The sequence below is a fragment of the Accipiter gentilis genome, chromosome 6 (genome assembly GCF_929443795.1).
Source record: "Accipiter gentilis chromosome 6, bAccGen1.1, whole genome shotgun sequence".
In the NCBI taxonomy this organism is placed as follows: domain Eukaryota; kingdom Metazoa; phylum Chordata; class Aves; order Accipitriformes; family Accipitridae; genus Astur; species Astur gentilis.
Window position 1 is genome coordinate 41,925,694 of NC_064885.1, and position 16,952 is coordinate 41,942,645.

Genomic DNA, 16,952 nt, shown 5'->3' on the forward strand with positions numbered 1-16,952 from the left:
ATTTTGCTTATCGGCCACATACGGCTTCCAGCCAGTAGAATGAACAACTCAAAGGGGAGTTGCTGCAGCAGATAACAGCAAAAAGCCAGGGAGAAGAAATTACCTCTCTAAGGGCACAAAGACAAACTGACTGTGCTGAGGGTTCTGTGTTGTAATGCAAGTGTCCCAGGCATGCTAAGACACAGTTTAGATAGAACAAAACTGAGGCTTTGTTTAAAGTGAGAAGTTTTGCTGGAAAAGCTCTATTCACAAAATGGGGACTCAGTCTGACCAAAAAGCTTCAGGCCAGATGTAGCTACAAAGTTTGTAGTAACAAAAATACTGGTTTTGTTGGTGCAACTTATTTCAGCCTCTGTTTGTCACGCTTAGCCTGATGTTTCCTGGCAGTACTTTTTAAATTAGCTATTCAGTCAGCATGATAAGCTACAGATGCTGCAAAGTCTGTGTTGTTACTGTATCACCAAACTTATGGGAGCATATTTTGGCCTTTCAGGTAAAGACCCCGCAGCTCAACTCAAGCGGATAGTGACAGACTGGAAGATAAAGGTAAGAGTTTCTTCAGGCCTGAAATGTACAACTTTGGGTAGTCCTTTGAAATACTGATAAAGTGTTACGTACTTCTAAGATTTAAAGCAGTATCATCGTTACGTACAACACTTGTCATTAACTTGCCTGCTTCTCAGAGTTGGCTGTAATAATCGGACACAAAAAGGCTTAATAACTTTGGCTTAACCGAGTTTGGGTTTATGTATTTTACTTAAGCTGATCTTTGAAAAAACTAGCAAAACAATAGTTTATGTAGGTTTATGTGTAACTTCGATGTTACCAAAAGTCCTAAGGAAGTGGGAGCTGCTGGAAGACTTGGAAGGCTCGTATCTGAACACTCAGCCTTGGCTGAAAGGCATTTTTGTATTTTTCACTCAAAATTTCAGGCTGGTTTTGTGGTTTGCTAATTCGTTTTCAACACCACTCTTACGTGCTTGACTATTATATCAGCTGTCATACTCTCTGAGGTTGGTTGACGAATTTTGTCAGTTTTCAGACCCGTGGCCCGCCAGCTGGCTGAAAATCACTCCAGCTCATTTGCAGCTCAGGCACTAGGCTGAATTGTTTATATTCTAGCAAACTTCTGCTCACACAGTCACAGCTTGTAATTTTCATTGCTTATCAGTTAGCAGAAAAATGACGACTTACAGAAATGGGTCGGAGAAAGGGAGTACACGTTTTGAGTATTGGGGCTTTTCTGCGTTAAAATGCCGTCTAGGCGAACTCTACAATCAGTTTAATGATCCTGGAGAAATTCCTGCTGTGGTTCCCCTTCACCTGCGAGCCCCTGAATGTAACCGGAGACCACCTGACAGTCTTGTAAGCCTACCCTCTGGAAGAATGACAGCACCAGTTTGTTTCTCGGTTGCCCAGGGTTTTTAGCAGAAGCAGGGGTGGCAGATAAGGTCGCCCGGGCCTCTGAAAGACGGTCAGCTGCAGCCGAGCGTTTGCTGCCCCGGGACCCCCTGAGGAGAGCCCGGACTCTCTGCAACTGACCGAGCTACGCCGCTCTTTCCCCGCCGGCCTTCCCCCGCCGGCCCGGCCCGGCCCGGCCACGCCGCCCGCCTCTTCCCGGGTCCAGCTCCGCGGCCCCCCACGCCGGACTACGAGTCCCAGAAGCCTTCGCTCCGCCGCCCCCAACTCCGCGCGAAGGCCGCCGGGGCTTGTAGTCGGGCGGCGGGGGTCGGGCGAGGAGGAGGAGGAGGAGGCGGCGGCGGCGGCGGCGCTCCGCCCCGGGGGAGGGACGGCGCAAGGCGTGGGGGGACACGGGAGACAGGTACCCGCGGGCGGCCCTGCCAGCCACCTCCTCGCTGCGGCCGGCCGCCGGCTCCGCCACTCGAGGCGGCGGGACGAGCTGCGGAGAGCGGCGGAGCGGCGGCGGCGGCGGCCTCCCGCGGGGCCCGGAGGCGGAGCAGCGGCCTAGGGGCGCCCGCGGCGGGCTCGGGCTCTGAGGGGGGCCGCGGCCGCGGGGTGTGTGTGTTGGGGGGAGTGCGGCGCCGGCGGAGCCTTCCTCGGCGAACCCGCTGCTCGCCGCTCCCGGCGGCCCGGCTCCCCCGCGGGAGGGACGGGGCTCCGCGGGGCCGGGACGCGCCGGTGGCCGCCGCCCGGCAGCGGCGGTGCGCGGAGCGGCCCCCCCACACACACACCCCGAAGCCGGCCGCCGGGAGGAGGGAGCGGCGGGGCGCGGGAGTCGGCGGTGCCCGCCCGCCCGTCCGTCCGTCCGTCCGCCGGCTGCGCCCCAGCGGAGGAGCATGCACTGACTCGCTGCCTCGGCTCAGAGCCATCCCAGCCGCCGGGGTGCGCGTTGCATGGTGTGGGGATACACGGTCTCGATAATAAATGATAGAGGATACAATGACTTTGCTGTCTCTGCTGGGTCGGATCATGCGTTACTTCTTGCTTAGACCGGAGACCCTGTTCTTGCTGTGCATCAGCCTGGCCCTGTGGAGTTATTTCTTCCACACGGATGAGGTGAAAACCATTGTTAAGTCCAGCAGGGATGCGGTGAAGATGGTGAAGGGCAAGGTGGCCGAGATCATGCAGAATGACAGGCTCGGGGGGCTAGACGTGCTGGACGCAGAGTTCTCCAAGACCTGGGAGTTCAAGAGCCACAACGTGGCTGTCTACTCCATCCAAGGCCGGAGGGATCACATGGAGGACAGGTTCGAAGTAATCACTGACCTGGTGAACAAGACTCACCCCTCCATCTTCGGGATATTTGATGGGCACGGAGGAGAGGCAAGTGCTCAGCTGGAAAAAAAAAACAAACAAAACACAACAAAAAAAGGGGGTGGGGTGGGTGGGGAACGATTGTTACAGGGCAAGGAATGGATGAATGGATGTGTTCTCACCCACCAGGTTTGTGCGGTTATCTTGAGACATTGTTTGGCGGGGGAGGGGGGGAGGGGGTTGTCCTTGCTTCTTGGAGGGGGGAGAGGGAGTCTGACTCTAAATAGGAATTGAGAGATACGCCATTCCCTTTATCTCTCATTACCCCTTCCACGATCGGCGCGGTAAAAGTGTTTATACCCCCTCTGTCCTTTACAGTAGTAAAGGTTTAACTGAAGTAAAAGCCGTTGGAGGTGGCTCTTACGTGCGTGGAATAATGATGATGAGCACAAACTCCCTGGAGTCATCTTTTGTTACAGCGAAGTGTGGTGTGATCTGATTTTGGCACAGGGCTGGTCTCCCCCTCCTCTCAGGAGCTGGGCTCATCAGCAGTGCTTAGAGAGGAGTCCTCTTAAAGGCAGGCGTGTGTGCAGCCTCAAAGCTGGTGTGCATAAAACGTGTCTTCGCAGTAATTCACTCTCAAGTGAGAACCAGCGAGTCACTGAGAATGAGTATCGTGTTTGTGAATTGCAGGTAGTTTTTAAGTGGTTACAACTCTGCTGTCATACTTGCCCCCTCTCTAGTGGAAAGCCAGGAAAACTGTCATTTTGAAACTTTCTGGTGTTTAACTTCTTAACTTTTTTAAGCAGAGTGATTTCCTTTAGGTTGTGCTATCTAATTAGTTTCACAGCTTGAAGAGATACTTCATTTATTACAGATGACAAATGTTGAAACTATAGCTTCCTCTTCATTTAGGGTTGTGGTGCTGCCACATAGCTTTTTGCATAGCACAAAGCACATGTTTCTTAACTGTGGAAAAGGACAAAGAATTTGTCCTTGTGTGACAAACGAGCTCTAGCAACCGTTACACTGGGTATGAGAGAACCTTACGGGTTTGGCTGGGATGATGGAAGCAGGAGAGAAAATGTTGAAGTTTTTCACGAGTGCTGCTGCTGAGGAGGGGTAAGGCAGCAAGAGAGCTTGCGTGTTCTTCCAGCTGCTTTCACAGATCAATGAGTCAGAGTCCTTCCTAGAAAAGCATTGGCAGTGACCAGACACTAATGAAGCACAGGGATGGCAGCTGCTGCCCCTCTAAACCTCTAAATGCTGCCTGAAAAATCCAGGCCTTAGGCACATAATCAAAAAGCTGCTCTTCTGCTGCCTGCACGGTTGTAAAGGGGTCGTCTGTCCTACTGCTGTTTCACGGTGTCTAGTGTTTTGCCCCCTTTAAAATAACGCAGATGCTTTGGATGTTGAAAGTTGTTGGCTTCATAAAAAATTCTGGTCGTGGTTGAACCCTGTTTTCCTTTTTATGTCTGATTTCAATTGGGGCACAGCTGTGCCAACTCTTACTGGCATACTTGTGCCAGTTCACTATTCCTTGCCCTTCGAGGAATACAGGTAGGAGTGTGTATGCATCGCAAACTGGTACACATCTTCTCCTGAAGGAGTATTAGCTGTGACCAGTGTATTTGGTACATCTGGCTCTTTAGTTTTCTGAGGCTTTGGATGGAAGGTGCTTGTGCTCTGTCTTCTGCCTTCTTCCTTTTTGTCTAAACTGACAGTTTTCCTTGTCTGAACTGATCAGCCAAAACAAGTTCGCAGGAATATGTGTCTCGTTTTTAAACAGCATTCTGAGATTGTTACAGATAGAAGTATGACATACACTCTTAGACTTTAGCATTGTGAAAGGGGGATCTTATTTCTTTCTTTAATTTAGTATCATATATGTATTTTGCCCTACACTTGATTGCAAACTCAGTATATTAAACAATCCAAAACTAACACAGAGAATAGCTAAAAGATAAGAATGTGCCCTAGATACATTTTTTGTTGTGGATCTTGGAATTACACCCATAAGATATATTAAATGATAATACTGGATCTGTGGGAAGCGCATTTGTCTTTTGTATTCTGATTCCTCAGAACTTGGTCTGATTGATTCAGTGGCAAAGTATGAGGCTTTTATGTGAAGCCTGTCATTTTGAAAGGTTTAGCAGATCTTTCTCCAAACCTTACTTAAGTTAATATTTAAAAAATGTATGTATCTACTCTCTCTTATTTATGATTTCTAATTTATTTTCTTATTTATTCATTTCTAATGAAATCCCCAGGTGTTTTTATTGGCCTTTACTCCTTCAAAAATAAGTGCCTGATCATTGAGGACATAACTAGTTTCTAGCTTCAGGTTTTATGTAAAACTGATCAGAAGAGCATGAACTGTGTGCTGTGCATACAGCAAAAAAGTAAGTGATGAAAAATAGGTTTTGATCTAAGCAGGTTTTTTAGTTTTGAGTAAAAAAGGGGAGGGAAAAGAAATAGCAAAAATTAATGCTCTTATTTAATCCATAGTACATAATACTAAATGTCAGGTCTGTATCTGAATTGGTTTTCTGGATGTCTTATTTTATTTTTATTTTTTTTAAAAGATAAATGACTGTGGAACACTTTACCTATATATGTAGCAAAGCCTTTGTGAAGATTAAATTTTCTGTATGGCCTCCCATTAAATTTCTTTATGTGTATTTAAAGAACAAAGAACTGCTAATCTCTAGTTACATGTCAAACGAACTGTTCTATATGGGGAAAAATTGTTTTTCCAAACTGACAATACCACAAATGAGATGCTAGATTAATTCTTTCCAGCTATATATATGGGAGTGTGTCTCCATTAATTACTTCCTGCCATATCATGTTGAAGTGGAAGGATAGAGAAGCATGATTCAAGTAATATGAATTACTGTGTGGTGCTAATTTATGAAGATTTCTGAGTTTTGCTTAAATATTGCCAATGTTTTGCATAAATTCTATGTTTCTGTTATGTCATTTCCTCTCCCATCTTACAGTTTTAGCCTGAATAGGTTGGCAGCCATTTACTTAAATTTTGTGGCTGGCTTGGTGAGAAAACAGTAAGCAAAAATAATTATAAATGCTCTGTGTTACAGCTAAGAATTTGGTGTGCTGCTGCTACAAGTAGTTGTTAAAGGCAATAATATTTCAGGGATAAAACTGGATACATGGTGTGTCACCCAGTCTTCCTTTTATAAAAAGTTAGTTTGTTTCTTGAAGATTGAGTAATAATAATAATGCAGAACAGGTAGAGAGCAGAGAAGTAGACTTAGAAAGAATGAAGTTTCTGCCTGTTGTCTTACTGAATGACTTTGGGCAAAGGAGTCTTCAAGGTGATCTAGCTCGGAATCAAAAAAAAGAGAAGAAAGTATTTGTCTGTTCCCCTCATCAGCTTCTTCATAAGGCTTAAACATGGCTTGAGTGGTTTCACCCCCCCTCCCCCCTTCCCTTTTTCCTTTATTTAGAAGTTCTGGGGCTGTCTAGAGTGAAAGATTGAGAAGTGGCAAACTACATAAATGATAAAATAACAAACAATAAGCTTGAAAGCTGAGCAAAGGAAAGGGGGGATGCTTAATCAGAATGATTTAACTATTTTAACTAGCACTTACTGAAAGGTTCCTTTCTCAAATATTTAAGGTTTAATCACTCAGTTTAATGAGATCTCAGTATTAGACAAGAACAAAGTAGCTCAGCTACCATCTGCAGTTTTATGGTTATGGCTATGTTGCATATCATTGTTTTTTCTTAACACTGTGAGGCAAAGACTTTAAAAATAATTCTAGTAATAGATAGTACCTTATATGGTGCCTGTGCTTGTTTGCAGTCGTACACTGATGTGGATAACTATGGTGGGAAATTAAAGCTCAGTAAATGTTTCATAAAAAACGTCTTGCTCTTTTTATTTCTCTTAGCCGCCTTAAATAGGAACATGGCAAGGCTTGTTCCTTATGATCTGTAGGTGTGGATAAGAGCATTTTGCATGATATAATTGGTTTTTAGAGTTGCTGATATAGTGTTGTAGTATGTGGAATACACCATTTTATGTTTATTCATAGTGCAGGGAAAGATTGGGGACCTTAAATGTGAAAGGAGAGAGGGAATTTGCTCTATAAATGGCTAATGTTTGTAACCACATATGGAATCACATAAGGCTTTGTGTGTCACAGGACCTTGAAATCAGTAGCACGAACTGTTGGCAGAAGTCTCCGGTTACTGATTAACTTACAAAGTCAAAAAAAAAAAAAGGGAAAGGTCAGAAGATAATGGTGAGAGTCCTTACTAGTGTTGTCTGAGACTATGGAAACGTGAATGCTGAGGTAAGGCCTGGAGAAGAGGGCACTGTGCCAGCTGTGTTTAAATAAGCCTGCTGTGCATTTAAAATACAGGTACTTGAAAGCATGATTAATTCCTCCCTGATTGATTGGGGTGAACTTGCTGTCATCTTCAGGCCCGCCACAATAAACAAGTTGCCGCGAGGTTAGGTTGGGAAGGGAACTTCTGAAATGCTGCATACCGTGGTAACAGCTCGTGTGCATGTTCATCTTTAATGAATATGAGATGACTTAGTCCTCAGTGCAGGCAAAGGGGTAAACTACCGTAAATTTACCAAACGTGAGGATATGGGCAGAGCAGCTGTAAATCGTATTGTCAGAAGAGGACATAGTGTCTGTACATTCGTGTTCATACCACTTAATGTGACTTTAACCTCTTCACAAACTGATGACCTGAACTCACCTGGGTGTAGGTTGTGCTATGATGATGAGCATCTTTTCAGGCATTGAAGAGGGAAATTTATTCCACTTAATTGGAGATGGTAAGCAGACAGTTGGAAGATAATGGTTGCCTTCTACCAAATATGAACTAATGAGCTAATATTTTTATTTTGGTGATCTTTGGCTTTTTTCTTTTTTTCTTTGTTTCTGATCCAAAGAGCAGAAGGTGTTTATGCTGTGTTGAAAGAAAAGAAAGCTAACAGTTTTGGGTTTTTTCTACATTTATTCAAATCTGCTAATTCTAATTCAAAACCTGTTCCTCTGCTACCAAACTACTTAAGCAAACTTAGTGATGAAAATTCATCTGTCGTACTTTTGAAGAAAGGCCTTTAAGGATTAATGGCTTGAGATGTTATAAAATATAAGAATAAATCAAACAACAGCTTTGAGTTTTTAAGGGTCTTATAGCCTAGTTGTAAGGTGAAGTCTTTTGAGGCTTTGCAGTTTTTAAAAAGAAACTGCTGGGAGGGTTTTCCTTTTATAGTAATTTCCTTCAGTTTCTAATCTAGAATCCTCTGCAAAGTGCCTAAATGTTTGAATAAATATTTACATAGGTGAGGTCATGTTGATACGCAAGTCTCAAATCTGCTTATAAATTCCAAACAAGTGGCCTAAAATATAAGCCCAAATGATATATAGGGACATTTCTGTCATTTTGTTTAGTTTATCCAAGTTTTGATTCTTGGATATCATGTTACAGGGTTATGATTTTCACCCTACAAAACCATGTTTATTTGATTTTTAGGTCTACACCTTATGCTCATTTGCTGTACAAAACTGTAACTTAAAATTGATTAAAATGGTGTAAAAATATGTAATTGGAAGTAGAAACTCTTATCGCTGCCATTCACAGCTGTATCCTTGGATGTAGAATTGAGTCTTTTTCAATTTTTATAAAAATCAAAAAGTCAATTAATTTTAAATGTAGTCTGCCAGCTTAACTTGGATTGGTGCTTCCATGTTTGGCCACACAGGCAGCCAACTGATTGCCACTGGTTTAATTAAATCAATTTTGATTCTTCGATGCTTTCAGATTATGAAAGTCATTTCAGTTTCTCTGTGAACTTGAGTAACTCTGACTACTACATAGGAAGTGTTTGTGTGCGTGCTCTTGCTATGTGGTTGATGCTCAGCAGCTTATCCATCACTGTAGATGGGGAGGATATTTCACAGCTACCAAACAGAATGTTCAGACCACAGTTGTTAGAGTGCCTGATGCTTTTTTGATACCCTGCGTGAGCACTGCTGGGGCCACGTCCTTAGATACATAAGCAATCTCTAAAGACAGATCAAGGCTCAGAAATGAGCAACTTCTTAAATAGCTTAAAAATGTGCTGATTTGTGCTACTGATACTGCTTACCACGCACCATAGGCGATGGTGAAGACTTGTTAGCTAGTCCTGCTTAACCCAGTGTCCAACCTGGACAATAATAAACAAATTTAAATACAGTTTTGGGGCAGTAGGATTTTTATCAATTCCATTCTGCAGGTCAGGAACTTGGACCTTTTTGTATTTAACAGTGTGAAAGAAAGAAAATTCTGATTCTTCTGTCACGTGGGGTTAGTTAAAACAGCAGATTGTTCTAGCACTGTCTTGAGTGTCATGCTTTCAGTAGCTCTTTTGGACCAGTATTTCTCCTTCCTCCCTGTTGTTAGAGAACCGAATGTTTATGGTGTAAATAGTTCCTTAAAACTGAGTATGGGCTTCTGGCAGTTTCACTTTTTAAATCATCTCCTGGCATCTGGATCCTTTGTTTTGTTGTTTAGTTTTTGGTGGTGGCTGCAATTCTCTACAGCGGTCTTGGCCTTGTAGGAAGGCCCTGTACTAGTTGCTGGGTTCCCATGCACTGGATCTGGCACCTCTAAATTTTCCCTTGCTCTCAGGACTCTTCAGCCCTGTCCCTCTTCATCCGGCCCATCTAGCATGCTTCCTCAGCAAATAGGTATTGGCTTTACAGAAGTGAAACTACAGGCAGTGCTGCACCTTTCCCCCACCCCCAGGAGCCTTTGAACATTCTGATCTCTTCGGAAATGGTCATGTGTGAGATTGGCCAAGTTTTGTGACCCAGAAATGCAGTCCAAAGGTGTCTGGCACTAATTTTTTGGGGTCTCGAGGTTCAGGGCTTGCTCTTCACTTTAAGCACAGCTTAGATACTGATAGATCTGGAAAAAGGAACAAAATGCTTATATACTTCTCCTGTAGTGCCCTTTGGTTTGGATCTATGCCCTTGAAAGGAGAGTTCCCAAAACTAGTTTAAGGGCAGCAGCTACTATTATTATGCACAGAAAGTCATACGCCTCTAGCTCCACTTCTTCACAATAGTATTTGTTAAAACCTTAAAGTTTAAGCAAACTCACCGACCCTTTGGACCTTACTGCCATCCTCCCTAATCTGTGGCCCCACAAGGCAAGCCTCCTCACTCACGCGCCCATGTCTCTTGCTGTCCAGGCAATTTTGTGACCGTGCTTTTATACCTGAGCATCCCAGGAACCTTACACCTTCATCAATTCAGGGGATGCTCTATCTCAACAAGCTGTGCTCCGTTTGCCCACGCCAGCCCTTGGGTCTTTGCACCGGCTCGCTTCTTGCATGTGCTGGGACCCGAGCAGACCCGGGAGGAGCTGTGCAGCGGCGCTGGGGTGCTCAGCCTGCATCTCGGGCAGGATGCCAAAGGCAAGCAGTAATGTGAGCTGCTGCTTCTCATACCGTGTGGCACATCCGTGCTGATTAAAATGATCTGCATGTTCCTAGCGGGGTGTGTGCGTGCGTGCGCCAGTTTGAAAACCTTTGTAACAATTTTGGGAATGTATGCCCTGTGCCACCGCCTTCCAAAATAGGGAGTAGGTATGAGTGAGGCTCTTTTTCTTTAAAACAGCTTTTATAACTATCAGTTCTCTTGAGCTGCTGACTTCCTAGTCATGTTCATGTTGTCATCAATGTTCACCATCGGTGACTCTGTTACTAGATACTAGTCTAGCTGGACAGACCAGTTTCTCTGGCTCATGGCCAGCCTAGGAGATCTTCCATGTAAAAGAAGATCATGAAGATTTAATGACCCTTTGTGTTTATTAGCCCTGTAGCCTTTCAGTTCACCCTGAAGGTAATAAGACAAAAAAGAAAACAGATAAGGCAAGTCCAAAAGGAAGTTTCCATCTTGGCAAAGATGTACATACAGACAGCTTGTGATCTCCTGGCCGCTGTAAGTTGTATGCAGAATCAGTAGTTGAAGAAGTTGGAGAATTTCTTTTGGGCTGTTTGTGTGCTTTTACTCCTGTTGTTTAGCTAGTGTTAAACACTTCATCTAGTGTTTTTATTAAAGCAGTTTAAAACTTACTGCCAAATGTAGAGATTTAATTTGAACGCATCATAACTTTAAAAGAATGTAAATTTCATTGCCGTTTACAAGAAAAAAGGTTTGCGGATGCCAGAATACTAATAAATAGTTGAGTCAGGGTAAGTCGGGGACACTGGTGTGAGTGTGTGAATTGTAGTTTAAATAACTGCCCATTTATGCCATAAGGCCTGATATTTAAATGGCAAAGCTGCTCCTGATCTGGTATAAGTGAACTATCTTGATCGCATTCAAGAAATAAAAAGAGCAGAAAGTACTTGTTAAGACTAGGTTTTCAGGTCTAGAGTAATTTGCAGGCCATAAAATAGTCTGGATGGAAAAAAATCTACCTTTCTTTCTACTCTTATAGAAAAGTAATTGCAGAAAAGTAGCTGTCAGGTGGTTACATATGGCACTGAGCTGAGACAGGGGCTCAGGCTCCCGGGAGAGCAGGGTCCAAGTTGTCGTGTGGTAAGCAAAGCAGACAAGGGGAGAGGAAGAAGCATCGTTCTTTCGGTTGGGTGCCATAATGAACTCCTGAGAGCTGCGTGGCAGCACAGAGTACCAATCCTACTGCTGCTGATACAAATTGATTATGATGCTGAAACATTGCTGGCTCTCATCATCTCCGACCTTGTCTGATTCACAGCTGTGTGAGCAGCTGACATCTCCAGCCAGACAATCAAAGTACGTGTTTTAACTGCTAAACCACAATGCAATTATCCATAGCACGTCATGTCGACAAACCTCAAAGCTCCCCTGGAGAAATGAACATTTATTTGCATTTACTTTCAGCGCTAAAAATGTTATCCCTTGCAAATTTTCTCATTGTCATAAATGTTGAAAAGACTTATTTTTTTTCAAAATCCCCTTCGGGGGTAAACATTTGATTTTATTAAGTTCTGTTATAATATCTGAAAGTGTCATACAGTACTGCTTTCAATCAATACGCTTTTTAGTGTAATAAATCTCTTTACTATTTCATTCTCTACCAGATAGAAAACTGCTGGAGGGCATGAAACATTTCTTCTCATAAGTGAAAGTGCGTGGCCCATAATATAGTTCTCTGGTGTGCCACGGCTCACTTGCACTTCTTTAAACTTGCATTTTAAATGGGAACATGATTTATTTGCAGGTAGTCTAGGCACCAGAGAATTGCCTAAACATTCCCTGAAATGTGTGTTTCCTCTAAACACACATGGAAGCTGAGATATTGAAATACCTGATTGTGATCAGCATTAAATAAAAAGTCTATCCAAAGCTGTGTGCTTGAGGAATGGAAACTTAGTGTGGGAATAGGAGGAAGGGGAGGACAAAAAATGCTTGTCTCCTTAGTTTTCTTAATGTTTTTACCTTGTGAGCTTTCATCTACTTTCTTGCATTTGAGTGCGAATGTTTTCTAGCCTTTTTTTATTAGGTCTTTTTAGAGATGTATAGGGCACTATGTAGGACATAGAAAGTGTTTTAATGTTTGGTTTTTTTAATCTGAAATATATGCTATGTGGTTACAGTGGGTTTATTTCTGCTGAGAAGCAGGGAAGTTGGAGAAGAGTCTGGATGATCCCACTGGACAAAGCTAGTGTATTCATTAGACGTTTACTCCTGATCATCCTAAGTTTGGCCCTTTATTGGTATGGGAGAAAAGGGAAGTCGCACAGGGAGAAGTAGGAAAATAACTACAGAGTAGATAAAAACAGTCTGTAACTCACAAGGAGGAGAGAAGCAGCAACACTGGGAAAGAGACAGTTTCATTTCCCTGAAGCGGCATTAACTGGGAGAGGCCAAACTGACTGAAGTCATACGTAGGCGACAGTACACGTAGATGGTTGTGTTATAACTCGTGTTCTCCTATAATTGAGATTAAACAAAATTTTGTTGTGAAAGGCCTGTGATAATGATCACCTGATCCTGGGATCGTGATGCTCAGCACACCTGATCACAGCCGCTGATGTGAGGACTAAGCCCACTTGTCTGTGGGTGGGGTGCTGCTGGGATTCCCATTGGAGAGTGGTGAAGGTGACTGGCCTTGCACTATGTGCTTGGAGATGCAGTTAACTAAACCATGACAAGGAAACTAAGTTTTTACTAACTGCCTGAAAAAAAGCAGTTGCTACCTTTTCTGGCCATGCAATTGAAAGCATCCAGTGTTCTTACTGGAATAACAAGGCACAGGGACTCCAGTGCAGGAAGGGGGTGAGGGAGACAAGAAGTGGAGCTTGGGACTTGAAGACAAGAATGTGAGTAGAGGAGAAAAGGGAGAATAGTGTGTGGTTTTTGCATCGTAGCTTGCCTTAATTTTAGATTGCTGTAAGACTCGTCGTATTTAATAATAAACTGTCCTAGCAAGATCATCAGGCAGCCATAGGAAAACTGCTATCAGTTTCAATGTACCATTGTTTATATACTGCCTGAGATCCAAAACCCAAGAGATGTATGTGTAAGGGTTTTTTCTGTGGTTTAGAATGAATACTGTTTTATCTCTCTCTCTGCATGTTTGAGAGAAACAGAGAGCATGAGTGTGCGTTTTGGCAGTGTTTCTTTATGGCTCTTGAAAGACCACTAACAGTTTTGTAACTCTGGATGCTCTGAAAACTAAACTTTGCCCTCTTTGTTTCTACTGAGGGTCACTGGTTTGCTGGCACGTTTCGACAGTCCTTATTGCTCAGGACTTAGAGAACAAAATGTAGGACCAGCTGCCTGTTTCGTAGTGCCAATTGGCATCGACATGTCAGAGAAGAGCTCCAAGCAGCCCCTCTTCTTGCTTATGTTTCATGCATAAATAGTACTATGAGGTGCCACATTAATTTACAAAGAGATGGGTATGACAGACTTTTTCATTTTGCAAAATGTTTTATGCTTTCATGCCTTACAGTATTACAGTATTGTAATATTACAGTAGTGGTTTTGGAAGGCAAGTAGAGTGATTGAATTCTCTGTGGATGAATGTTGCATAAAAGATTTGTAATCTTTGGCAATTAGAAAATTGTTGCTGAGGTTAATGGTGATATTATTTTTAACTTTGAGGGCAGGAGCAATCTCCTGCCTCCAGGATGGAATTATTTCAATCAGTGCTTTAAATAAGCACTTTCTGTGATAGTTTAAATTGACAAACACTTAAATCATCAACCTGAATTCTTTTTTTTTTGCTTTAGTATTTATTTTAGCAATGATGTATCCTGATATACTAATTCACATTATTTTTATTTTGTATTGTTTCTGAAAAGGAGAATGGTATTTACTATCAATTTTTTCTCTGGTGAGGGGTTTTTTCCCCCCTCTTTTTGTGTGGATATTGTAATTGTAAATAAAAGCAGAACAAAAAACTAAATAAGAGGCCAAATAATGCATCTACATTTGTTAGAAGTTATTGAATGATTTGCATCTACAACTAATTGTACGCAACATTTTAAGCCCCTGGAGGGTGAATTGATTTGAGACACACTTCTGGGAATTTTAAGGTTGATTTTTGTGGTGGAGGTCCTCTTATCAAGCATCTTTTCCTGAGACCTGAACTCGGTGGCTGGACTGTCCATGATAAGGTCAGGTACCGTCTCCCCAGACTCCAGTTATAACTTCAGTTAGAGCAGGACAGACAAGAATTGGAGGTAATTCTACCTGATCAAGCTAACCTACCACCTCTTCAAAGAGAATGATAAGAGAGTCAATAATTTCAAAAATCCCTGCATTTTTTTCTGCTTAGGAGAATGTATTATTCTGTAAGGTATTCCTTGCTAGACTGTTGGTGTCCTCATCTAAATCTGCTCAGAGGCTCTGTCCTAGAAGCTCTGTCCTAGTGGCTCTGGTAGGAGGTGGTACCTTGATATTACCCATTCAGTAACTCTTATTTCTCTTCAACCTTCAGAGGTAAGTATGTACTGTTTCTAATCTATTATTTTAATTAGTTATTTTATTAAGGTGATAGATTATATTCTCAGGCTTTGAGGTATATATTTTGCTAATAGTTTTGTTTTTAAATAAGGTGTATTTTTAAAAAAGCAACTTTTATCTAACTTACCTGCTTCCTTGTACAGACCAGTGCTGGTCTGCCTGGTACTGTCATATAGCAGCTCAAGACAGTAGCTGCATACTAGTTTGTTGCAGATCTGCATATGATGACTAGAAAAATACTCGAGTAAATTAGAGTATCTCTTGGGATGTGTGGGTTTTGCACTCCACACTTTTAAGTTGCGTGAGTTGGAGTTTGTATATTCTGAAGTGTTCATGTAAACTTTCAAGACTGGCAATTGAGGTAGCTGCTTCTAATAAACTGTAAACAATATTATGATGCCATGGCAGAAGAGCCAAAAGAAAGTGTATCCAGCTGCATATTGGAATTAGTTGTTTCAAATGTAGGTTTTAAAAGCTTTTTTGGCATGTGGGTTGTGCATCTCTTATTAAGCAAAAACCTGACTGTGAAGGAAGATGAAAATCATGTTGATGAATAATAAGAAAGGCCGTAACCTCAAACCTATTATAGTGAAGAGAGATATTTTTACTGGAATGTTTTGTTACTGAGTTTCCCAGCACTCCCAATTGATAGGAGTACTAAATACAGTTTCAGTGACAAACAATGTTTGAGATTTTTTTTTTTACATACAAATTGAAAACTTAGCATTTTGTCTGTCACAGTGGCTTTAAGTCGATCTCACTGTGCTTCTGATTCAAAGTATTTCAAAAGTGTGTCACGAAAACATATTATACCTCTGTGAACAGGTGTTTTCAGATCATTTTACAGGCTTAAATTTCTGCTTGTGTCACTTGGCTGATCTGATACAAGTCAGTAACACAACTGAAAATAGAACTTTATAGTCGTTCTCTCCCAGGTGCAACTGCTCTTTTTTTTTTCTCTCCATCAGACACCAACATTGCTAACTGTGTGCCTTCCATTATTTAATGTAACACCATCACCTGCCTGCTGGGTCTTGCAGTCTTTGGTTTCTTTTCTTGATGTGGTTATTGAGAAAGTAATGGCACCTAAGACACAGCAGCATCAATGCTTATTTCACATTGGTATCGTGGTACTTAGTGGTCGTCTTTCCTGCCAAGATAACGTTACTGACGTGTCTCTGTCACTGTGAGAAACCCTGATTTGAACCTGGGGCAAGTGCTGTGCTACTGTTCGTCATATTTTAAATTAATTCTTTCAGCATTTTTGTTGTGAAAGAGAATTTTTGGTTTAAAAAGTGATCTGAATAGCAAGGCATGAGTGCAAGACGATGGCCAGCTGTTGGACATAGCTGGTCACTGACCAGCTCTGTTGGACATGGCAAGGGTGAGGAGCACAGTTGGTTTTCTTGTTAAGTGAACTCCCAATCCCAGTGGCTGATTTGATAGCTGAAACTCGCCGAGAATGTCACGAACTCATCACGCGCGTGACCTGTGGGTTTGGTACTTCATCAGTCATTTCTGGAGCTGGAGGGGGTCTGCCTCGCAGTTTCGGGATAGCCAAGCACGTAACCAATTAACTGAATTAACCCCCCGAGCTTCCAGCCCTTCTCTGTGGTACTATGTAGGGTGAAAAGCTGAACATAATTTCTGTGCTCACCTGCTTCTCTGAAAGTGGAACTTGGTGTTCCCTTTCTTTGCCAACAAGAGTCTTTCCATGTAGGGAGCTAATGGCAAGACTTGAAAACTTGGCGTAATTTGTACTCTCTTGAGCAACATAAAGGAAAGTCACTGCAAACAATCTATTGCTTGCAATTTAACTGCTGCAGGTGTTGCAGGGTGGGTTCCAGAGGCAGTACTGTATTTCTTCTCTCTAATTTTCTGGTGTTGAGAGTTAAATAAATGCCCTGGAAGACTAAAATCTTCTGGAAGCTGCTGCTTTTGATCCAGGAGATGCTTCTAAGAGGTTGGGAATGTGAACACAGCAGCAATGTGGAGACTGGAAGTGAATATGGGTAGTGTTTTCTGATTTAAATAAGGAAAGAAAAGTTAAATTAGGGAACATAGGAGTTCTTATTCTTTTCACGAAAATGCCCCAGAAGATCTAGTGAAGTGTTGTTGAGTTTGACTTTCAAAGTTATGTTAATAAACATTTAAGGCAGCCTGATCTTTCTTGAATTCAAATGCTGTATCACATGAAAATTGCCCTTAGCAGTGAGGGGCATTTCAAGGTGAAGA

The 16,952-nt window shown here is 42.5% G+C and overlaps 1 protein-coding gene across 1 annotated transcript in view; it reads left to right on the plus strand.

Moving 5' to 3' along the window:
• Window positions 1-404: 404 nt before the first annotated feature.
• Window positions 405-16,952, plus strand: part of PPM1L (protein phosphatase, Mg2+/Mn2+ dependent 1L) — a 100,458-nt gene continuing 83,910 nt past the window's right edge. Inside the window, exon 1 of the mRNA XM_049801881.1 lies at window positions 405-546. Within this exon, the coding sequence (XP_049657838.1) occupies window positions 430-546 (117 nt within the window). The 5' untranslated portion in view covers window positions 405-429. The remainder of the gene's footprint in view (window positions 547-16,952) is intronic.